We start from the raw sequence: 25,043 nt of genomic DNA on the forward strand, positions 1-25,043 counted from the left end.
CCCTGGGCACCTGTGCCAGGGCCTCACCAACCTCACAGCCAGGAATTCCTTCCCAATATCCCTTCTATCCCTGCCCTGTGGCAGTGGGAAGCCATTCCCTGTGTCCTGTCCCTCCATCCCTTGTCCCCAGTCCCTCTCCAGTTCTCCTGGAGCCCCCTTTGGGCTCTGGAAGGGGCTCTGAGCTCTCCCTGGATCCTTCTCTTCTCCAGGTGAGCACCCCCAGCTCTCCCAGCCTGGCCCCAGAGCAGAGGGGCTCCAGCTCCTGGAACATCTTTGTCCTCTTGTGTCAAACCTTCCAAACATGTCTGTGTCTTTTTATGCTGCTTTTAGGAGAAAATTATTTAGAAGATTCTGTGTTTTACTGGGAACTATTCCACCTGCAGCTCCAAATGCTCGGAATGAGATAATGACCAAATCTGCCCAAAAGTGCCCAGCTCTGGCTGCTGACTCTGAGGGAAAACAGGAGTAATGAGTCCCACACATCCACACTGCAGATGCTGATCCTGGCCCAATTCTCTCGTGAGAGTCTGAAGAGACCATTTCAAGTTAAAATCTTACAGAGTAACAGCTAAGACCACAAGAAAATGAATTTACAAGTTGTTAATTGAGCGTCCATAAAAATATTCTCCCTTTTTATCACGACACATTGGGCAAAGTGCATCACTCTAAAAATTGTTGTCTAAAAAGTTATAAAGGTTGGGGAGAACTGGCAATAGTTGGGCCTTTACATTAGCATAAACACATCAAATATTCATTACAGCTGAGCACTCATTATGTCAGCATCTGAATTAAATAACAAGAATAATGTTTCCCAACTATAAAAATAAGTGCCACAACAGTCTCCTGCACCAGAGCAATTTCCAAAAGGACACAGTGAGACAGTGTTGCAGGAACCACATTGTTCTCTCTGCTAAAACTGCTCCATTCACTACAAATATATTGGCTTTTAACAGTTCCTTTTCAGATGAATTTCTACCAAAGAGGAAGAATTATGTTCCACAGCATGTATCCATATGAAAGGAAAAGCATTATACTGGGACAATGGGGTTTATTGCAACAGCAGAATATATCTTAAATGCAAAATTATACCAACACTATGAGTTTACCAGTTTAATCATAGCTTAAAAAAAAAATAAATACAGCAGACATGACAAAAACTCATTTATATGAAGTTTTTACACTGGGTGCACAAAAACAGAAAAGTAGAGCCAGAAGTGTAATGGCAGCAAAACAAAACATCTCAAGCCCATGAAATGCATCACAACTGTGAACAACTAATAGAAAGATTTATAAAATATAAATGTAAAGCCATAGATATAAACAAAAGCCATATAAAATGTAGGTAATAAAGCCATTAGGACCAGGAGGAATGGCTTTAAACCAAAAAAGGGTGGATTTAGAGTAAAGAGAGGGAAAGAATGGTTTCCTGTGAGGGTGGGGAGGCCCTGGCACAGGGTGCCCAGAGAAGCTGTGGCTGCCCCTGGATCCCTGGAAGTGTCCAAAGCCAGAGTGGACAGGGCTGGGAGCAGCTGGGATAGTGGAAGGTGTCCCTGCCCATGGCAGGGGTGGGACTGGATGAGTTTAAGGTCCCTTTTAACCCAAAGGATTCCATGACTCCATGATTCCATCATGTCAATGAAAGCAATAAGCCTAAACTAAGCAAAGAAGAGATCCTCTCTTTCCTTGAGGTCCTTCCTGCCTTCCCACCTTTCTTTTTCAGAAAGAAAATGGACAATGAACAAGCAACTCACAGCCAAGGACAGACCAACACAACTCTCTCCAGCTGGGAACAGATTATAATGGAAACTCACGGGCAAACACCGGGCTGGTCTTAGAAATGGGAAAACTGCCAAAAACAAGAGGAGGTTACAAACACCCTGGAGAAGATTTTATCAGTGGATGCACCCCACAATTCAGTGCAAAACTTCCCAACCTACCATGTTCAACCATTTCTACCAATACAGGTCAAAATAAATTGAGATTTTTCTGAGTATGCTCCTCCTGAACCTACACATTTTCTCACAGTCTGTCCTCTCCACAGTCTCTACAGGTGCTTTAATCTGGGATGGAATTTTTATTACCAAAATCACTGTCTGTGGAAAAAGAAAATTTGAATCTTCTTAATTAACACTGTACTGTCTGTAGAGTTCTGAGTTTTTACTTTCTGTGCATTACATGAGCAAGAAAAGACTTTATTCCTATTTCTATCTGTAGGACTGGAAAAAACACAGCAGTGGGGCTTCCAAAACAAAACCACACAGAAATCTCTCATGGAGCAAAGCACTTTTACTCTGTGCCTACTCTTACACTGCTCACTTGGTGTTGTGCTGAGGTGTAAAAGGGACGAGCTTGCATGGAAAAATCGATACAATGGAAATTTCTCAGTGCTGAAATCCAAAGTTTGCATTTGGAGAATGAGGACTAAACCCTTGTTATGTGTCAGGAAAAAAGAAGGAACTCTTACGTGCATAATCCAAGAAGACAGTCAAAGAAATTTTCCACTTTGATGCAATTTAGCAGAGGAAAAAAAACCAATGTTTTTATCATGCTTCTTCTCTTATTCTTTTAATATTAATTTACATGGAAGATCTTTTCACTGTAGTTTAGTGAATTCAACCAAACCATGCCAGTTTCCTCTGGCATTCAGTAAAAGTGTTGTGTCCGTATGAGGGAGACACTTTTCCTGGGATCTCATTAATTCCTAAACTGGGGATCTGAAAGTGTCTGAACCATCAGTCATGGACCAGGGAGCTGCTGGATGTCCCATCCCTGGAAGTGTCCAAGGCCAGGCTGGAGGGGACTTGGAGCAACCTGGGATACTGGAAGGTGTCCCTGCTCAAGATAGGGACTGGATATTCCCCGATTTCTCTTCTATTAATCTGCTGATTAATAAAATAAGAGCACACAGAGCAAACAGTTCTGCAAACACCATGCATTTCCTGTCTTAAAACCCCAAAATTTGATAGTACAGAGGTTGTAACTTCAGATAAACCAGAATTTGACACAGGCTGAAGAGATCAGCAGCAAACAGGAGAAAAGATGACACCAAGATTCTGCTTGATCCTGGCAAACTTAGCAAAAATAGGTGATTAAACAAATGTAAAGAAAAGATAATAATGGGATTTTTTCGCATGACCTATAATTTATCCCTAAAAACTTTTTCACTTTTTCAAATCCATAGGATCCACTAAATATGGAAAAACTGCTGTTTTGACTAGGAATAACTTATTTATAGAGAAAAATAGGAAAAACATGGATGTCCATAATTATTAACAGTACAAGCTTCTATTATTTCTAAAACAACTTCATTAAGAAAATTATCAGAATCAGTCAGATTCTAAACAACTGTGAGCTACTCCTCATCTATAAATATATGACAATGTAACTTAAAAATCCTACAAATTACTATTTTTATATTCTCACCATTTTTTTCTTCTATTTTCCAATTATTTGTGTTCAATAAAGAGAGTGACTCACAAGACTGATGGGACAACCTCCCAAATCATCTCCTAAAGGTGATTATTCTTCCACAATGACTGTAAGAGTTACTCAACTCACTGAAATGACATTTTAAGAGTTACAGTGAACAAAATAATATTGACTTTGCTCAAATTTTTTGAGGCATGGATAAAGACTGTGGCTTATATGGGATAAAGAAGTGGAATTCCACCCAAGTCAGTCCCACTGTGCCCAGAGAAAACACCTTGGAATGATGGATTATAAAATAAGCAATTATTCTGGATTAATGGTAAAGAACAAATGGAAAATGGAAAAAGCCTTAAAATATATACATCAAATATAACTTTTAATTTTTTTAAAATATTGTTATAGATGCTGAGGACACCTCAGCACATGGAGCTCTACCATATGCAGAATCTCAAGATAATCTCCCTTGGCTATAGGAATGCAAAATACCACCCAAAACCTCTAAAAACTGCATTTTAACATTTGTATTGTTGCCCTACAACCATATTCAGGGGGAACCCACAGTCATACTGAGAACTGCTCATCTCTTCCTCATCCAATAACTACAGGGGTTCAGAGAAAGCGCTGATTTTTTAAAATGTTTTGATATGCCAATACAAAAGGCACAAACTAAGCCCATTCCAGGCCCATTTTGATCTCAAACTACTTTGGCACTAATTAAAACAGGAGAGTAAACCTTGGTTTATGTCCTGTTAATCACCACAAGTGAAATCAGACATTGGCCCATCACAGTATCAAACATGATGCTCTAATGTGAAATATTATCTGTGGTTTAGTAACAAAAATGAAGTTAAAGCCCAACCACCGACCCTCACCTCCACACTGAAATATGCCACGTTAAGGAACTGTACAATTTAATATAAAACAGATACTAATGATTCATTAAGAATTAAACACAAATTGTTAATTTATGAAGTTATTAAACCTATCCAATAATTAGGGATCATAGATGAATGGTGGCAATGAATAATCAGTTTAAAGCATCCAGAAAAGTCCAGCTGATAAAGAAAATACATAAATACAATAAACCATGTCAAATTACACCAGAAATTCCATTTGCATGCAAGCCAACCAGTGTTCAGGTTCCAGCCATTTAAACCTTGCAATTCCAATTTCATTTTTAAATCGCCAAGTTGGGATATTTTCCAAAAAATTAGCACTTAGATGAGCTTTCAAAATCAAGGCGTTCAGCAGGAAGGAAAATATTTTATTATGTAGGCCAAAAGAAAGGTGCAGTGGTGTGTATCTCATTTAGGAACCCAAAATGTACTGACGAGATATTTCAGAGATAAACAGTGTTTCCAACATTGTAGGAACAGCTTCAAAACAACTTCAGTGTCCACAGATGTTTAAATATTTGTACAAATATTTCTCTTTATAAATGCACTGCAAGCACCCACATGTTGATCATGTCTAAAACCTGAATTTATGAAATTATGTAGGTACTTGGGAGAAAAAATACAGTTATTTTAATGTTTCACTTAGAAATGTAATGGTCATTTTAATGTTTCCCTTAGAGGCAGCGCCATGAATGTTTTCTGTTGTTTTCTGAGTTTTAACAGGGACACCCAGTAAAGATTTGGTTTGGAATGCCACAGTTAAAGAAAACAGCAAATGCTTTGAGGCTGCACAGCATTTCTGAGAAATAATGGGAATTCCTTCCAGAATTCCCCACGGACAGACAAACTCAGCCCAGCACATCCCCGAGTCCCCAGGCACATCCCATGGCAATGCCTGCGCAGGAACAACAGACAAGAACCACACAGAGAGCAGAACTCAACTCCTCCAAACACTCCCCTTCCACCCAGGATCCATTTGAAATCCCCCACGGCATACCTATTCCCACACAAAGCTGCTGAGGATATCTTTTAAGGATTTAGAAAGACAGAATAATAGAATTTTTTCTTCAAAACTGCCTAAGAAATCCTATTAAAATGTTTCAGTGGACCAAATATTAATCACAACAGCATCTTACCCACTATTTAACTACAGCATCTTTCAAAAGGCTCACTGATGTAGTAAAAAAGCAGACAGATCTTGCTAAGAAACCAATTTAATGTAATATTAAGTAACCCAAGCTTTTGCCATCATCAAAAAAACCAGTTAATTTTAGCAGTCTCACAATCCAAATGCCACAGTTAAAACACAAACACATTCCTGTTAAAAACCTTTCCATTAACGTGGTTTCCTCCCTTTCAGCAGGGAAGAATGAGGGAAATGTACTTGTGCAGCATGCCAGGAATTGCACATCTCAGGCTGAACAATCCAGTTTTTAAGGATAGGGTAATACTTACTCCAAGCGAAGCCGATCCATAAAAATCTACGGTTTACAGTTACTCCCTGAAATAATAATGCTGATTGTCACAGCAGCAGGAGGATAATCCCAGCACATCCAGGCCTAATAGGCAGTGTGAACACATTTGCTCCCAGGAAATCACAAGGCAGGTACCTCTCTCCCTGAAAAACCAGGCACCTTTGGAGAAAACAATGGACTTTTAGGTCCTTCATTTTATTGAAATCGTAAAGCATCCACGCTTCAGCCATCACTGATTTTTTTAGTCCATTTTCTTTTAATTCCTGAGAAAAGAGCAGATTTTTTCACTGTTTGCAGCAAACAGGTCCTGTAACTACAAACTGAAGTTTCCGTATCCAGTGCCATCAACTGTGTCATCTTCAAACATCCCTCACTTGGCAGCAGCCGATATTTTTCCATCTCTTGTTGCTTCTAAAAGTAGAAAATTCAGCGATTCCAGAGGCTCCCTAGGAAGATGCACTGAAGAGAATGTTTGAGAGCAGGAGCAGAATAACCATGCCCTGATTTTGCCCTTCAGGCACAGCCTGGGTGTCTTCGGCGTGTCCTGCTGGGTCTTCAGGTTTGTCCCTAAAGGCTGGGACATGGAGCCAGGACTGCACCCAGCAGCAAAAACAAACGTTGTGGCTTTAAGAACATACTCACTTTTCTATTGAAGTCACAACTTTCTCTCTACTCTTACTTCACTGCTGGGTCAGATGAAATCTTTAAGGAGGTTCCATTAAAAGTTCGTTTCTGTCGAGAGAAACGCTGGAATTCCCGTTCCGAACGTATTCCGAAGGAGGTCAGGTTCGGTTTTTAAGCATGTTTGTGTCGACGAAAAGTTTTTGTTTTGCTGCAAAAAAATGAAAATTCTCCCTTTTATTTACACATTCCCTCTGTAATCTTCCAAGTTACTCGGCTCCCTTACAGTTTAATCAGACATAGGGAAAAAAAAAAGAAAATCACCAAATATCGTATTTCCCATATGTACAAACTGACATTGAGGAGGCTTCATTACTTCATTAAAAGCTTTTATTTCTCTGCTCACTGCTAACTGGACGTCATTTAATGTCACCACCACTTCCCAAGAGCCCAAGAGACTTAAAAAGCGACGGAAGTTTGAAAACCAAAAAAAAAAGTTGTGAGTTTTTCTGTACCCCAGGACGGTTTTCTTTCGCGAAGCTCAAGCCGAGACAGCAGACAAAAGAAGCTGATTTGACTGAGCCGTGCCAAGTCTTGCCTTTTTTTCTTCCCTCGCCTCGCTCGCTCTCTCGCTCTCTCGCTCGCTCGCTCCCAGCATGGCAACCTTCCCGAGCAGTCTTGGCGGAGCTCCAGCCTGTGCCAGCCTGTCTGAATCCTTGTTTTCCAAAAAGATGCTCTTTGCGAATCAATTAATAGATTTCCAAACAGGAAACTGTGGGTCAGTAACCAAATCTTGGCACCAACAGCCGCTGCTCCTGCCAAATCGGCTTTATAGATTTCATGGTTCCCTACCTTTTACAATGGATGCAACGTTTGTGCTCCCGGATCGTGGAGCACTGGAAGCCATTCCCTGTTCTCGCAGGGATAAGAAATCTGCTCGCTAAAAATGTCCGCATGCGACACACGAACAACCTGCAGTAAATCAAGACTCTTTGGAAGGCGGGCGTTATGTGTAATTTTAATAAGCACCAAATACTCCTTAAAATAATGTGTTTTCATTCTCTCCTCCCCAGAAGCATGGGAAGGTGCCAGGAGCAGGAGACGTATAGATTTGAATTAAGATCACACTCAGAAGTCACGCACGTTTTAACTTTATCCGAACTCCAGCTTGAAAACAACCAGTCTTCTCCATTCCACCATTATTAAAAATCAGCTGAAAATTAATAAGAAATCGGATCCCAGCTCATACACAACAAATCTCCCCACATCCATAGATCCAGTGATGTCATCTGTTAATTCAACAGCTCAAGTTCTTGTGGCACTCAGAGCAGAAATGGCTCAGCATTAACAGTCAACTTTGGTGGGAAATTTTCTGATGTGTTGCAAGACGTAAAGGATAGAAAATTATATTTGGAACTTCATTCAAGATATTCTAAATGACAAGAATTCATGTGAGGAAAATTACAGGAATAAACTTTCTTTTATCTTCAAGCTATTTGCCAAGGCAAAATGCCAACTTTTTAAAATACATGCATTACATTAATGAGCTAAATAGAATATTCTGAGGGAAAAAACCTTCCTGAAGTGTTTAATTTTCTAAGTTTATTCAATAGAGAGTCTCAGAAGTTCACAGGATCATAGAATGGTTTGGGTACAAAGGGACACTAAGGACCATCCAGTTCCACCCCTGCAATGGGGACACCTTCCACTATCCCAGGTTGCTCCAAGCTCCATCCAACCTGGCCTTGGACCCTTCCAGGGATCCAGGGGCACCCACAGCTTCTCTGGGCACCCTGTGCCAGGGCCTCACCACCCTCACAGGGAACAATTCCTTCCCCCAGTATCCAAGGAAATCCCTCTCTGTTTTTAAAGTTTCCGTTCTGTCAGAGATTGGGTGACCTTATCTAATTATTTTTTTTAAAAAAACAGGTTCATTGTCTGCCCTTCAGACCTCAGACATCCACATAAGTTTCTCCTTGTGTGACTGTAACAGACCCATCATTTTTTTTCCCAGTAGCCTCTCAACTCCAGAAGAAACACCATTAACTTTAAAATCACATTTCTGCATCAAAATATTGCAGATTCTCTCATTTCCATTTGCACCTTGCATCCTCATGACAGGGCCAACTTGGGAAAAAAAAACATGCATAATCTTTCTATTTCTTTTCTTTGTGCACTTGACAGCAAACTCTAATGTGTTGCTTTGCCTTTACTGAAGGACCATCAGGCATCAACACGGGAACTAAAAGATCTCATGGAAATCATTAACAGTGGAATTAACTCTCAAAGACTACACCACTGCAGCAATCACTATTAAATGCTCACCTTTTAATTAGTTTTCCTTCAAAAAATGTATGTATTGACAACAGGGGACTTCAGCAATACTAAAAATATATATAAAATTCCAATAGAGATGAACTATTTTAACTATTCCTTCATTACTCCTAGTGAACGTTAAGGCAGTAAAAACAAATATATTCCTGAGCAGCCAAATGTTTTCCTGAAAAAAATTTGCTAACAGGATGTAGAGCCTTATTTTATACCTCAAAATATTGCTCCAAAGACAGTGGACCCAACAAGAGTGGATCTCACGTGCAAAATGAGCCCACTCTTCCTACCTTAAAGCCTTTTCTCTAAGATGTATTTTACTGCAGCTCTCCTAATTCTCTCTCTCAAGGACTCCAACTGCACCACTCCACTGGAATTGCTCCCAGCTCCCTCTGTGACACCTTCCAAGATGCATGCTCCAGTCCAAGGTGTTGCTATCTCTCAATGGAACTCATTTCTCCTCCTTCACTTCTCCTCCTTCACATAAAGAAGTTTCCAGCCCGATGAACTGAGTGTTCAGTAACCTCCAGACAGGAAGAAAACATAAAACTTTCTCCACATCTTGTTTTGGGCCCCTTTTTCACATCTTCTGACTGGTTTTCACTGTGCTCCCCTCTCAGCTTCTCCAATTTGCTCTTCTTCTTCTCGTCTCCCACAGTTCTGAAGTCAGCCCTTTCCCTTCCCTTCCCTTCCCTTCCCTTCCCTTCCCTTCCCTTCCCTTCCCTTCCCTTCCCTTCCCTTCCCTTCCCTTCCCTTCCCTTCCCTTCCCTTCCCTTCCCTTCCCTTCCCTTCCCTTCCCTTCCCTTCCCTTCCCTTCCCTTCCCTTCCCTTCCCTTCCCTTCCCTTCCCTTCCCTCCCCTTCCCTCCCCTTCCCTCCCCTTCCCTCCCCTTCCCCTTCCCCTTCCCCTTCCCCTTCCCCTTCCCCTTCCCCTTCCCCTTCCCCTTCCCCTTCCCCTTCCCCTTCCCCTTCCCCTTCCCTTTCCTTCTTTCCTTTCCTGTCTATGGATTTTTCCTTGGAAGGCTGCAATAATCCAGTACTCAGCTTCCAGATAAGCTGACACCAAGTTCTGTATTAGTGACTCCATAAAGTGCTTTTCCACCCTCACATGTTTCTCCTGAGCATTCTCCTCTCTCCAGCTGTCCTACTGATGTTTCTTTGATGTTATTCTCTTCCAATGCCCAAAAAATGTAGAGAGTCAAATTCCTCATCATTCAGAGTATTTTCCTATCCATCTCCAGTCCAAATTTGACCACCTTTGATGTTTACCATTACAGAACCACATGAAGCTCTGTCCTTCAATACCATCTATATCCCTATGTTCAGAGAAAAATCCCCGAATCTATCCTTTTGCAGTATCTTACCTATCACTGGTCTTTCTTTGAAGAATTAGGAAAACAATTATAAGTGATCTGTGCCTTGGTCATCATTCACTTCAAATTTTTTTTCCATCCTGAACTTGATGATCTTAGAGCTCTTTTCCAGCCTTAATGATTCTGTGATCTTTTATGCATTTTACCTTCACGCCCCTGGAATTTGTTCATTTAAAATTCTCCCAGTGAAAGCCTCCTGATGTCTTCATATTCCCTTTCATCCATGTATTTTTCCATCTCTCTCAAATGCCTCCGTGTCTCCCCAGTGTGGTACACCTGGACACCTCTCCCTGTGCACCTGTGAAGTGGGAATGATTTCCCTCCTCCCAGATGGAAAACTTCAGAATAGAAGTAACTCATTCATTTAAGCTGCTCTGCTTGAAATACAACCCCAAAAAGTTACTTTCAAATGTCAGGTAAAGCATTTATTTCCATTTTTCTCCTCCTTGCTGGACACCTCAGTGTCATGGACCAATGAAAGCTGTGTAATGCTTCATCCAGACCACATGACACGAGGTCAGTCTGGCTGTGACAGCCCCCAAAATATTTTATTTTAAAAATAAACACATAAGAATATCTGGTATATCAGGGCTGACTCTATCAGTCTTTCTGCTATCACATGCCTGTTATCAATTGTAGGCATTTCCATTAGAGATAAGTGAAGCCAATGCCTCTGAGGACAAGCCAGAGGTTTTTAGGAGTCTAATTTTGGAGCCAGATGCTTTGCTGATTTATTATTGAAGGATGAAAATGGACCATGTGACAGGAAAAAGTCTCCTTTTACCTGGGCTGTTCATACAGAGATGATGACAAAGAATTTCCCATTGACTCTCCACTTTTCTGGGGTTCATTATTAAGCAGCCAAACACGGGGGAAGCTCTAAGAACATATGAGTGAGTGACTGTAGCTGTTACATAGAGACCAATAAAATGAAAAGGAATATTGAGAGAAGGAAAAAAAGAAGGAATATTGCCGCCACCCAGAAGAGGCAAGAGAAGACAGTGAGAGCTAAAGTCTACATTTCCAGAATTAACCAAATAAAATGAAAAAAAATACAAGAGCACAAGAATGAAGGCCTATAAATGCATGAAAAAATGGGACTTGAAGGACTAGACCTGCAAGGGCCTTGGGTCCTGCAGATTCCCAAGGTCAGTCAATACAGTGACCACCTCTGGCAGATTGTTTTGCAGAGTTTTGCACATCCCCAATTAATTCTGGTCCAGGATGGGCTATGTCCTCCTGGCAGCTGCCCCTCTACTAGCTGTACTTACCATTTATCATTTTGACAACATCATGTATGCCTGACTGTGGTCCTTCCCCTGCCACGGAAAACATTAGCCCCAGGAGTGGAGAGTTCCAGCTGAATCCAGGTGAAAATCAAAGCAGCAGATCCATGAGCCAGGCTCTCGTGGATCTCATGGGTTTAGGGGCTGGTACTGTCACACTGTGGGGTGGAGTCCTCCAGCTTTCCAAGGCAAATAAATGACAAGACCAAACTCTATGGGAAGCTGTCAGCAACTTCCTAAAATCACAGTGGGATTATCCTTCAACTGCTCATCATGTGCTGGCATTCCGCCCCAATGTGAAATTCCAAATCCATGGGTCAGTCTCCACTAAATGTGCTCTTCTGCAGTTCCTCTAAGACCAGATGGTTTCCAGAGTATAGCAAACAGATTTTGCATTCCTAGGTTAAAATATTTTCCCATTCTCTCCATCCAGTACCACCCAGAACACTTCCAATATAAAAAGTAACATGGATTTTTAAATACCATTAATTGTTTATTATCTCCTTTTAGTTCTCAGGAGAAAAACAGTTACAGGTAGGGCTGAGTGGCATTTAAAAAGTTTGCAGTGTGCAACATGAAAAATAAATGTACAGAACTTGAGGCAGAAATAGTTATTAATAAAATCCACTTACAGCCAACTTGGGTGGAGTGAAAATAATTTGTGGCTAGAAATTCTCAAATATCTTCAATTATTATAAAAATGGAGGCTCTAAAAAAATCATGTAACTAAGAGAATTCATCCAAAATTTGGTCAAGTTAGGCTCTCGTAATTCCATGTATCAGGAATAAGAGCATATTCTTTGTTTTGCACTAATAAAGGGATTTATTGTAAAATTCAGGTACAAAGTGCTTTGTGTTAATAACTGAATTTTCACTAATTAAATATTTTAAATGGTTCTAGAGAGATCAGTGTCTCAGAATTCCACATCTTTACCCAGCCATCAGCCCAGAGAGCGCTGGGTTTTCCTTATTTTCCACTTCCATTATATTTAATACTTTCACAACAGGAATACCTGGGAACATCTGTGCACAGGTATCCAAAAGGATAAAATACACATTTGGTGATTTTTTTGCCTCCCCTTCAAAAAGTTTCCTTTTACTTATTGTAAACTAAATCAAACGCTGAGTAGGTTTTAATTGGTGTGTGAATGTTTAACATGAAGATGACTCCTTAAACAAGGACTTAAGGAGAAATGAGTTAATGCAAAAGGGTGGGTGTGGGAGGCTGCAATTCCACAGCACCAAGGACTGCATGGAGGGACACTCAAATCCTGCTGATGGCTCCTCCATATCCCATCCTCTGGATTTGTGCCACCAGCCCAGGCACAGCCAACAACATCCAAAACATGATGTTGTGCCAAACTGTCAACTGGGAACGCTTCCAAATCCAAGAATTTCAGAGGAACCTACTGGTTGACCAGGGAAAGGCCAGACCCAAGATCTCTCCAACGATTTAAGGATGATCTGAATCATCTCCATGTCCCCAGCCAGGGCACATTCAGAGTCACAGAAACAATCTGCAATTCCCACCCTGGAATGCGAAGTTAGGCTGCATCCAGGTTTTCCTGCGTGGGATGAGATTCTCCTCCAGTAAAAGACAGCATCTTTCAGGTCATTTGAAAAGCAAAGATGGTTAAGATGGCACAAGTGACCAGGTGTACATCAAATAGCAAGAAGTGTGGACATCTGGTAAGAAAACAAGTGCATTAAAGCCACTCAACAGGAAGATATGAGGTGTGAGGTCCTACCCCAAATCCCTTCAGTGCTCAAAACTCAGGTTTTAAACAGGAGTTGTGTTCAGCTGCCAACAACATGAGAAGACCTTTCAGAAGCAGAACTTCAGAACAGAATGTGGCAAACAGATGGGCTGTTGGTCAGGCTTCTTCATTCCAGAGAATGCAGCTGGACTCCAGGGCAGTTATACCCATTTATGCCTGGATTTATGAGAAATGCCAACAAAGTAAAGGAGGGTTAGAAAATCCTAAAATCGCTTCTAAAAAAAGGATCTTCTCTAAGTTCTGACTTTCTGAAATTAATATCTTAAGAACCAACTATAAACTTATCTCTAGGTCATCTTATGAGTATTTTTCTTCTTCATATAAAGACGTATTGGAACATACTATGACATTCTGCTTAAGAATCCACCCTCTACATTTGGTTTGCCTGCTCATTTCTTCCTTTTCCTGTTCCCTTTCTGAGTGGTAACTTGGAAAATTGTCACTCAAGGCCCTACTGAAGTGAAGCATTATTATTCTGTGAGAAGCTTATTTTATTAGAAGCTGTCTGAGTGCAACCTCTTCCAGATGAGATTTTATCTCTGCTGCTCCCCAGGACAAGCTCAGTAAGTGCAGAAGAAGGTTTCCATGTCCTTATTTAGGGTAAGAAGAAGAATCCTTAAGGAAGAACATAAACAAAAGGAAGAAGCAATATAAATAGTCCACATAGACCCTATATATTGTAATGTTATCTCTGGTGCAGTCATTTTGATTCTGATGATCCTAGATGAAATCTTATTGCAGTTTGGTAAATCAGACAGATTCCCTGATGTGGAATTTTGCCATTTTTTAAAATGCAAACTCAACATTTGGGTGGAACAGATGATTGCAAAAATTTATTCTCCAAGAGGAGCAGATCAGCTGCCAATCTACTGATCCCAATCCCAATGATCTCCTGAAGTCCCTTCCAGCCTGGATTATCCTGTGATCCCATTCTGCCACACACCAGTCCCTGCCAGTCCCACCAAGGGCTGTCTGGAGTCACCCCTCTCCTGCCTCAGCCTGTTAAGACTCCCTCAAATCCTGCTCCTACTTTAGGAGTTCTGTGGTGAAATTTTCAGGAGTTGAATGTTTGATGAACCAAAAAGTGCATTTCTGAGCCTGTAAATGGTGATGGGCAATGTCAGAAACACGAAGACTCTTCCACTGTCTGTCCCTTGCACAACACTTCTCATTCCTCACTGGGTTCCTAAAAGTTTTGAGCCAGAGTTTCAGGCACCAAATCTCTACCTCCAAAGTCCTTAAGTCCAAACAAATGTCCTCAAGATGAGGGATTTATGTCTCACATTGAGGACACTAAAAAAATTCGTTTCCACTGGAATTCTGCTTCTCAGCCATTCCTGAAATGTGAACATTCCTTAAAGCATCTCTGGAGGCTCCTAGAAAGTCAAACTCCTGAGCTATCAAGCCAAAACTACAGTAAAAAATACAGGTATCGTCTACCTGGCCACATTTCTCAACAGAAAATAAGATCATATCTTCAAAATAAAGACCCAAACAATCTCCACTAATTCCAATTTTGCCTTATATGCAACAGGAATTAACTACAAGCAATACATAAGAAACTGCAATAACCATCCCTGGGTTGTGATGGGTTTTATTGCACAGGTTTTTATCTGATTTGTACTAAGGCTTATTTATGTGCACTATTTTAATTGTACTGGAGTTTTAAATGCAAGTGTCATATATATCATAAAAATTTGCAACAAAATAAGTGCAATAATCAAATGTATCCATATCACAGAAATTCTATACATAATAATTAAGAGATAAGCATGGAAGGATAAAGCAATGCCTATCACAGAATAAATTACAAGCCAAATAATTCAGTGATTGCAAAGTAAAAATAAATTTAATAAAAAGTACATAAACCTGAAGTTAAGGCAATGAACACCACTGTAATTTGAAGGTATAAATTTGACAGGAAGACATTAATTAAACCAGAGAAGATTTTAAAACTGAAAAAAATTCAAAAGGAAGTACTGTACTTTAAAGAAACAGAGAAGGACTAAGACACAGGAATTAGTACCTGAAATATTCAAGCTACCTTAAATCTGTCTTAAGGGCTATTCTGCACTTATCTTCTCTTAAATCAATTAAAGTGAGGACTTTTATTATTTACTCTTTGTGTGTTCTGAAGGAACTAAAGATGCTGCACCTCTGCAGTTCCATATGTAAACAACTTCACTCTCATTTGGATAACCTGACTTTGGAAATTCCTTCATTATTAGCAATATTGTATACAAGCATGAACCAGGAAAATTAAAGAAAGTAAAGAAAAAAACTTTGATTCTGTGAACTGGTATTTGGTGTGGAGTGTTAAATAAAAATACAGCTTTTGACCCTGGGCAATAAATAAATTTTAAAAAAAAGGCTTTACACTGAATATCAACTACATGGACAGGTCATTAATACAGCAAAGCCAGGGCTCTGTCTGTGGTTGGTTATCACACAGACACCTCCATGTGAGCTGGTCACTGGGACCCTCCTGCAGCCAGTGGAAGAAAACAGCATTTTGGGCACTATTTCCCTAATTTAAATGTCTTTTGATGAACCAAACACACCTGTGCCCGTTCTACCTGTGAGAGCTAAACTCTGGGTATTCCTGCAGCACCACCCAGCCCCTTCCAGTGCTCTGTCCCACCCTGTTCCTGCTGCAATGGAAAGTTTGCCCCACATTCTCCTACCTGCTGTGGAAAGAGAAGCAGTGGGAAACCAAATTCCATGTCTGTACCTGGGATATTCATTCACTTAATTATGGAGGAACATGTGGGATCCTGGGCACAACGTTACCTAAATGTGTAGTGCAGTGTCATTCCTGCACTCAAGCTAAATGGACACAAGCAGCCAAAGCAGCCAAATGTATCCCAGGACTCAAACAAAATCAGATTAAATATTCTCTAGTCAGGAAAAATAATCTGAGTAAATATAACCTTGTGTTTAACTCTCATAACTGATAGGTTTAACACCCCAAATCTGGCAACTTCAGATATTTACATCCCTTTTCAAAACAGCAGCAACGAGAAGCTCCTGAACCCTGCGTACCACAACCACCTTCACCCAGGAATAATTATCCCCTTTTATTACACAACTCTGACTGATCCCTCAGAGCAGTATCCACACACAGCCCTCTAGGTAAAGATCCTCTGCATTCCTTTTTCATTTCGGAGAGGGAAATTACAGCATGAGCACGAGAAGCCTCCAGCAAGGCTCATTTGGATGCACGAGGCTGCCAGTTGGGTGAAGTTTCTCCCCATTTAGGCGCTGCTGTCTCCCAGCAACCCGGGCTGTTGCCAGGAGAAGCCCCGGGAGCGCTTCCTCCGCACCCCCCGGCTGTGAGCCGCATGCTAAGCAGAGCTCCAGGAACTCCAGGGACTCGAACAACTGACTTTCTTTTTTTTTTTCCACTTTTTTGTATTTTTTGAGGGGTTTAGTGATGAATGATGTCACCCTTTCTCTTGGGATGTAGTGAGAGGTGATAAGTAAGCGCAGGGTGATTCCATCAAGGTTATTCCACCTCAAAAGCAGCATTTGGCAGCTGGATGTGCAGCTCTGTAAATATATTTCCTCTATGCTTTCCATCTCTCCAGCATCCTCTGTGCCTGTTAACTTCCTCTGGGTTGTTATTTCCTAGCTGCCAAGAGCAAAAAAGCACATGCAAACAACAGCAAAAAAAAAAAATCTCTTTATATTGACTTAAATCTTTGCTTCTCCTTGCAGCACCTTCCAAAATGTAAATTGCAACGGGGGGGGGGTTAAAAGCAATTCCTGTTTTTCCAACAAGAGCACAATATTTACAGCTGTACAGTTGGCTTGAAAATTAGGTGTTTAGTGTGTGAATATAATTACCTGACAAAATGCACAAAAAAAAATTAGAGAACTAAAAAAAAAAGCCATGATAGGCAGGATTTCCAAGGAAATTCATCCTGGATGTGCCTGTAAAGAAGTTGTAACTACAAATTTGAGAAGTCTTTTCAGATAATAAATAATCACTGGGGTGAGATGTTTCTCTGCTGCGCATTCTGCTTTCAATCTTGGCATACACAACAAAATTGTAATGAAATTTAATAATTTATGGAAATTGATGGCTTGAGTGCGTTTGAGGCAAAAACTGTCTCCTAGAATGAAGAAATAAGTAATTAACTTTTCTGAGTTAGAAAGGTAAATTGCAATTTGCAAAGTGCTAAACCACATATGACATTGTTACTCAACACACTCCTGCAATGGAAGCCAAGTCTCACATTTTTTGGCCCATATTTCATACAACCTCAATACAAATGGACAACTAATTAATTCATTATGTAGACTTGTACCACATAAATAAAGTGGTGAAAATATTGAAGAAACAAATCCTCCTAAACCTTAAGATGAACTTTATTTTGAGGTTTTGTCCTGAGGTATGATCACAGGAACCTTTATTTTAGACCTAAAATACAGTGATAACTGAATTCATGTCTGAAAAAAATTTTGTATTTGCTCATTATTACAAATTCTATTAGTCAGTAAAGGAAATAAAGATGAATATTTTTCATTTTATTCCTTATTTTGAGGACATAGTTTAATGGTGAGTGGAAGTACCAGACCACAGAAGTACCAACCAAACCACAAGCCACTAGTTTGACCACAATAATTTCTGTTCAGTGTCTTAAGAATGGTAAAAAAAGACTAACAGGGAGAGCATGTGGACCCTCTGTCAAATGACATTTCTAATCAGTTTTCTTTAAAGAACGTGATCTGATTCAAGCAAGAATTAATTCATGGCAATGCTGTGCTTTTTTTTTTTTTTTTTTTTACACAGAAGGTCAGACTAAAATTCACCATGACCTCCTTCACATTTGTAATTACTGCTCTATTAATCTTCAGCTATAAAGCTAAGAGGCCTAATGGGTTTAGACAATCCTAAGGCTCTCCACCCATGAGCTGGACTTTCTCTGCCTCAAAAAAGTCAAGTCACTACAGATGTGTAAGAAGATATTCTCTGACACTGCTCATTGGAAAAACATTCTTTTAATTTACTACACATTGCTTTTAATTATTCTTTTAATTTATTACACATTGGGATATTTAGCAGAAAAAACCTCTATATGTGTGTGTGTATGTGTATATATGTATATATATTACTCAATGTTTACATTCATAGGCTCCTTGACTACTGCTCCTACCACTGTCATAAAATAAACAGTTCATTAAATAGTGTAAGCAATAAATCCTCACATACTCAGAAAACACAGCCATGTTTCAGCAGCAATCAAACTAAAATTAACTCTGAAAAGTAGAGTTATACTAGAAAGGTAGGAGCAGTAAATAATGTGTGTTTTTACTATAAAGCACAACATCTTATTGCCCCATTATACAAGGATATGAAAGAAGTAATTTAAAAAATGAATGCAGATGCTCTATTGCAAGGAAAGAAAACTGCACAACAAACTTTAAATCCCAGATTATGAAATTTGATAAACTCAACCTGAGTAAGTGAAGCCTGCTAATGTCTGTACTCCTTTCAGCTAATGCAGAGCAGTTTATCCAGGTCTAACTGCACGATTTTCTTGGATCCTCAGTGTGCACTAACATTCTGGAACTTCAACCTCCCTCCAGATGAACTCTGGGAAGAGCCTGGTGCTCCTCCACAGGGATCTCAGCAGTGGCAGGAGCTTCACTTTTGGGAGCTTTGCTGTGGCAGATGGAGTTGCTGCAGCACAAGGAAGGAACTCCAAGGATGTTCCATCCCATCAGGGTGAGGAGCAGGAAATCAATGGGATCTCCAAGAGACAAGGAGCTGAATGTTCTGCAGCTCTTCACCTAGGAAAGTAAAACGCTGCTAGCACCACTGAAGGTGAAGAGGATGGACACTGCAGATCCAGAAAGCTCTGGCAGAACTTTTCCTCAAGTGTTTGCACCCTAAGACAGAGTTTGGCTCACCTGGATGTCCAGGTGTGGTCACAGACCTCTGTCAGAGACCTGGCACAGCACACACAGCTGGAGCAGGGGTCAGAACAGGTTATGCAGGACATAGGAATAATCCTTCCTAGCACAGAAAGACTGGATGGGGAGCTGCACTCCACTGAAGCACAACTCCTTGGAGCACAGGGCTCCAGAGGGAAAACATCCTGTCAGTAGCCAGAAGACACTGGAGATGGGGATCCAAAGGAAGGCTGGAAAGGTACACAGAGTTAGCATTTTCTACTTGCAGAACTCTGGCTTATATAGGGAATTACCACGGAATAACAGAATCCCCTGAGCTGGAAAGGACCCACAAGGATCACTGAGTCCAACTCCTGACCCTGCCCAGGACACTCCAACAATCCTGAGAGAGTTGTCCAAATGCTCCTGGAGCTGACAGTCTTGGGAATGTCACCATTCCCTGGGGAGCTGTTGGGGAAGAACCTTTCCCTGACATCCAACCTAAACCTGACACAGCCTCAGCTGTTCCCTGGGCCTTGGTCACAGAGAGCAGATAGGAGCTGCAGCCTCTGAGAGGTAGAAACCCCTAGGAGGCTGCCAGAGGGACAAAAAGGCTCTTCAAGGTGATCTGAATTTGGAAAAAAAACTTTCCAAGAGATTTAAGGAACTAAAGATCATGTAGAATAAGTAAGAACTTCATCAAAAACACAGAGCTTCTTAATGGATATTAAAATACAGAGACAAAGAACAAATAACAAAGGAGGCAAAGAAAAGCACCACCTCAGCATTTAGGCACAAAATCAGCAAAGCCAAAGCTGGAGTTTGGCCTAGCTGGGGACACAAATGGCAATAAGAAATTAATTCACAAAAATTACAGGAGTAAAAAGAAGCTCAGAAACAATCAAGGTGCATTGATGCATACGGGAGACAAGCCAAGAAGTCTGTAAAGAAAAGACTGAAGACTCAAAACCTCTTTTGCACAAGTCTCCAGAAACACCAACTGCTCCAAAATCTCTCCAGGCTGGTACAGTCAGAAAGAAAAGCACCAAACAACTTGAGGAAAAATGGATTATGGTTGCTTAAAGAAGCTAAATGTATTCAAATCCAAGGAGCCCCATGGAGTTTTTCCAGAGCTGGGAGGAGTTTGCTGGTGAGGCCATCAGAACACTGCGATGGATCAGAAATAATGAAAACACACAGTGATTGGGGATCTCTGATGATGAGAACAGGGCTACAGTAACAATTGCTTTTAAGAAAGGGAAAAACAGAACTGAGGGGGTATAGGATGCTCAGCTTCAGCTCAGTCCAAGGAGATATTAAGGAGAATGCCCTCTTAGAAATTGTTTCCAATCAGGGAACAAGAAAGCAATCAGGAATAACCAACACATTTACCAAAGGCAAATCATGCTTGTCCAGCTGAGCTGCCCATTCAGGCTGAAATGATGGCTCTGCAGAGCAGAGGGTTGCAGCACATGTGGACTTCAGCAGGGTTCTGACACCCTCTCTCCCAGCATTTGCTGTGGAAGCTGACAAAGTCCTGGCTGGAGGAACAGCCTGCATATCAAAAATGGGCAGGAGCAGCAGGCTCCAAAGGCAGGGATCAATACCTGCATGTCTGGTGGGCAGCAGGTGACCCCAGGGCTGATGCTGGGGCCAGAATCATTCGATAGCTGAAGCAGCAAAGCGAGTGATGTGACGGGAAACACACTCAGCAGATCTGAGGGCAGCGTTAAACACACAGCCAGCGCAGACACAGCAAACAGCAGAGGAGATCTGGAACAGCTCCAGGTCTCCACCAACAGAAACCTCAGGGAGGTCAACAGCAAGAGCAGGATGATCTCAGAGCTGCTGGGAAGGAGCTGTGGTTCTGCTGGACGCCAGGTGAAATGTGCTCTCAGTGCACATTTTCACACAGAAAGCAAACTGTGACTCTGGACAGGAGAGAAAAGAAAAATCCCTCTCTTCTGTGCTGTACTGGTAAGAATTCACCTGGAATACCAGGTCCAGCTCTGGTTCCTGACTCACAAACATTAACATGGGTCTGCAAGGTCAATCAGCCTTGAGTTGATCATCAGCTTAAATTTTAATTGTCATTCTTTTCTGAGCAATTTACATCTCAACACTGACAGTTCTCTGGAGAGCTATGTTGCTATTAAATAAATAATACCACATTTAGCCACAGAAAAACATTGTAAAGAGTTGTATTTGCTACTATGAGGATGCTTTTTCTACAGCAGCCCAAAATTGTTCTACTTGTGCAGTTACTCAGAATAAAATGAGCTTGGAGTGTCTTCTGTTTTCCCAACAAACAACCTGAAGCTGCCACTTCAATCCAGGCAATGTGCTGCTGTTGGTGCCATCTCTGGCACTCCTGGTATCACCTCTGGAGATCACTGCTGTATTTGCACAGACCCCACCTCTGCACCCCTCCTTTGAGTCCACTTTCTCTACACCAGAAATAACATTCTACATTCTTCCTGCTACCTTTCATTTCACCACCACCTTCAGCTTCTTACTAAGTATCTATAACATGCAAGATTTTATTATCCTCTTGACCACTGGGCCTATGCCATCATCCATTTATAATTCTTCCACCAGCACTTATGCACTTAAGGTGTTTAAGTATTATTTATTTTAAGCCCTAAGTTCTCATACTTTGTTAGGGTCCAGAGGAGGCTGCAGCAGAGATACATATAAATAAAACCTTGTTCAATAAACACCACACATGTGAACTACCCAATACATGTGTTAGAGCACCTCAGTGCCACTAAAACTCCTCCTGAACAGCACTGACAGTCATCTAGGAACACCTTCAGTTCCTAGGAGGACTGTCAGAAAGTAAATTCACTAACTCTGGGCTGCTAGTTTGCTTACCTGACATCACACATCTACTCAAAGGAGAAAACTAATAGGAAAAATTATTAAGAACTTAAATACACTTTGCAAACAGAATCACAAATTTATTTGGGTTGGAAGAGACATTAAATCTCATCTCATTTCATCCCCTGCTATGAGCAGGAACACCTTCCACTATCCCACGTTGCTCCAAGCTGTGTCTAATCTGGCCTCAGACACTTCCAGGGATCCTGAGGCAGCTACTTTGGAACATCTGTGACAGGGCCCCACAACCCTCACAGAGAAAGATTTCTTCCTAGAACACCCACCGAAGATACACAGCATGACATGGTTTTATTTTAAAATAGTATTATTTAACAAAAACAGTAACGGCTAAGAAAATCTGCTTAAAACCCTGTTGCTGGCTTCAGTAAAAAAAATAAGATAAAACTCATATTTAGCCAAGAGGAAATATGGAAAATAACCACAGGATGGTTTGGCGGGAAAAGAATCTTAAAGCTCATCCAGTTCCATCCCCGTGCCATGGGTAGCGACTCCTTCCACTATCCCAGGTTGCTCCAAGCCCCGTCCAGCTTGGCCTTGGACACTTCCAGTGACAGGGCAGCCACAGCTTCTCTGGGCCACCACGAGCCGCGCTCGCTGGCTACTCCAACAACCCGTCCAACCCTATTCTTACGGCACACACGAAACATCACTGCGAGAGCGAACCTCGACACAAACCCTTCCCCAAGGGACTTTTACCCCTCTGTCCCCGTCCCCCCTCACTGGACGCACCCCCCGCCGCCGCCGCCATGTTCCTCCCCACGCCCCCGCCCCGCCCCTCAGCGCGCACGCGCCGCGCCGGCCCCGCCCCCGCCGGCAGGGCACCGCGCATGCGCACGCGGAGAGCGGGGAAGGGGCGCGCGGCTGAGGCAGCGGCGGGCGGGAGCGGGGGACGGGGAAGGAGAGGAAGGGAAACGGAGTTCGCGCTTACCTGGCACCGCCATGCGCTGGGTCCTGCCGGGCAGCGCTTCGCTCGCCTGCGGCAGCCGGGAGGCCCAGTCGCCCATGCCGAAGGCAGAGCCGTGGAGGGTGCGGAGGAAGAGCAGGAGGTGGAGGCGGTGGCGCGGCAACATCGCCCGCTGGGGGGATCAGGGAGCCCCGGGGAGGGAGGGGCGGGAAGCGCGCCCCCTGCCGAGCGGCGCGGCAAGGCAGCTCCCCTCCCCTCCCCTCCCTCAAGGGAACGCCCCAGGTGCCCTCAGTGACTCTGTAACCCGAAATGTTCCTTTCCGTGTGCTCTGCCCGCTGCTTCCTGCGATGCGCCTCTGTGGAACGCTGTTTACTCTGTTCCCAAAGTTTTGGGACCCTCATGGAGTCCACGTCGCCTCCACCTCATGTCTTCATCCGTGTCACATCCACCCTCTGGCCTGTCCACGCTCCCGCTTCTAGAGGGGCTTTTGCAGACTCATCTAAGAAAACACGCTACACATTCCCTTCATGCAGTAATGTGCTTTATTTGTACAATTGCCACAGAGTGGTTTGGGTTGGAAGAGGCATTTAAGCTTATTTTGTTCTAACCCCCAATAATATATATATATATATTTAATTTTTTTCCATGGCTTTTCTGGCTGTTAATTTTGACAGCAGTCTCCTGTGTTGTGTTTAGCCATTGTACTGTATCATCCCAACTTTGCAGAGTATTTTTTCACTGAATATATTTCAGATAACATAAATCTCTCGGGACAATTTTCTGTGCCTATGTTTGCGATAAAAACGCATAAAAAGTGATCAGACTGTTGGTGGAAAACACCCTCTGTGATTTTGGGGGGTAATACAGCGCAAATTCCTACAATAAAGAATGATTTGGGTTCAAAGGGACCTTTGAACCTTAAAGTTTATGTCATTCCACCCCCTTGCCATGGGCAGGGACATTTCCACTGGATTATACAAGAAACAGGATATTAATTGATTACAAAATTCTTCTGGGCAGGGGGGGTGTTGAAAAAATTGAGTTGTTGGCTGAATAGAGAGAAGATGATAAAAAAAACAGACTAAAGCCTAGTCTGAGAGGAAGGTCAGATAATTCTCTCAAAAATTTGTCTATGACAGATGCAGTTCCATTCAGTTTCTAATCAAGCTGGGTTTTGCATGGATACTCGTGAGGCCTGGAATTTAATTTGTATATATGAAGGTGTTGGATATTTACAGCAATATTGAGAATTCCCGGGTGCTCTTGAAACAATCTAGAGGTTTTGGAAAATCATGTTTTAGGAGTCAGCTTTTTCTTCAAAATTAAAAATTCAGATAGAAACAGGAGAAACAAAACTGTCCCACCTTAGCATTTAGGTTCCCTGTTTTGTGTTTGAAAGGTGAACGAAATTCTCTTTGAGCACAGGTAGTCCCAAGACTGCAGTCAATTTTTCAAGTTTTTTTACATTAATAAAATTTCTGATTAATGTAAAGTAAAATTACTGAGGTCAGGACTGGAGAGGATCTCAGGTGACCTCAAAAAAAACCTTGTAATAACCTGGAGAAAATCCACTGAATAATGAGTGAGTATGGAGATATCTGTGATAAATAACTGATATTTTGAGAGTACAAGTCGATAAGAACCAGAAATGCTCCATAACAAAGTGTGAATTCATTTAAAACGTGTTTGCCTAATTAGTTACTCTCTCATTATGGTCCTGGTGTGAATTCCCAGCTCTTCCTTTGTAAGAAACCACTAAAGATGATGACATCCACTGGTTTAACACTGCCCATCTCTTCATTTTCACCACACCCCTTTGCCAACGTGTTCCTAAAAAATGCACTGCTCAGTGTCACGATGGATGGCAATGGAATTTTCCCCTCAGAATTAATGTCTCCACCTACAAGCTTGAAATTTTTTTTGGCTCTTAGTGACCAGTTTTGTTTTCATTGCCATCTTTCCTGCGTGGAACTGAAGGCAGTCAGAGGTGAGGGGCAGAAAAACAGGCTGCTCAGCCTCACAGGTGAAGTGGCTGAGGTGTTCCAGAGCCCTGATGTGCTCCGAAATTCCAGCTGCTGAAAAGCCAGCCTTGCCTCCACTCCAGTGATCCTGGCTGAACGTGCTGTCCTCAGGTATCAATACTCTGTGTATTCCAT

General features: G+C 41.8%; 1 protein-coding gene across 3 annotated transcripts in view; it reads right to left on the bottom strand.

Annotated features, from left to right (window-relative positions):
- MSRA (methionine sulfoxide reductase A) overlaps positions 1 to 23,098 on the bottom strand; it is a 238,867-nt gene extending 215,769 nt beyond the window's left edge. Inside the window, exon 1 of one of the 3 annotated variants that reach the window (XM_059843115.1) lies at positions 22,912 to 23,098. In XM_059843115.1, the coding sequence (XP_059699098.1) occupies positions 22,912 to 23,053 (142 nt within the window). In that variant the 5' untranslated portion in view covers positions 23,054 to 23,098. The remainder of the gene's footprint in view (positions 1 to 22,911) is intronic. The other 2 variants (XM_059843113.1, XM_059843114.1) reach the window with 2 other exon arrangements.
- Between the last annotated feature and the right edge of the window lie 1,945 nt (positions 23,099 to 25,043).

This window comes from Haemorhous mexicanus, chromosome 3 (genome assembly GCF_027477595.1).
Source record: "Haemorhous mexicanus isolate bHaeMex1 chromosome 3, bHaeMex1.pri, whole genome shotgun sequence".
NCBI lineage: Eukaryota > Metazoa > Chordata > Aves > Passeriformes > Fringillidae > Haemorhous > Haemorhous mexicanus.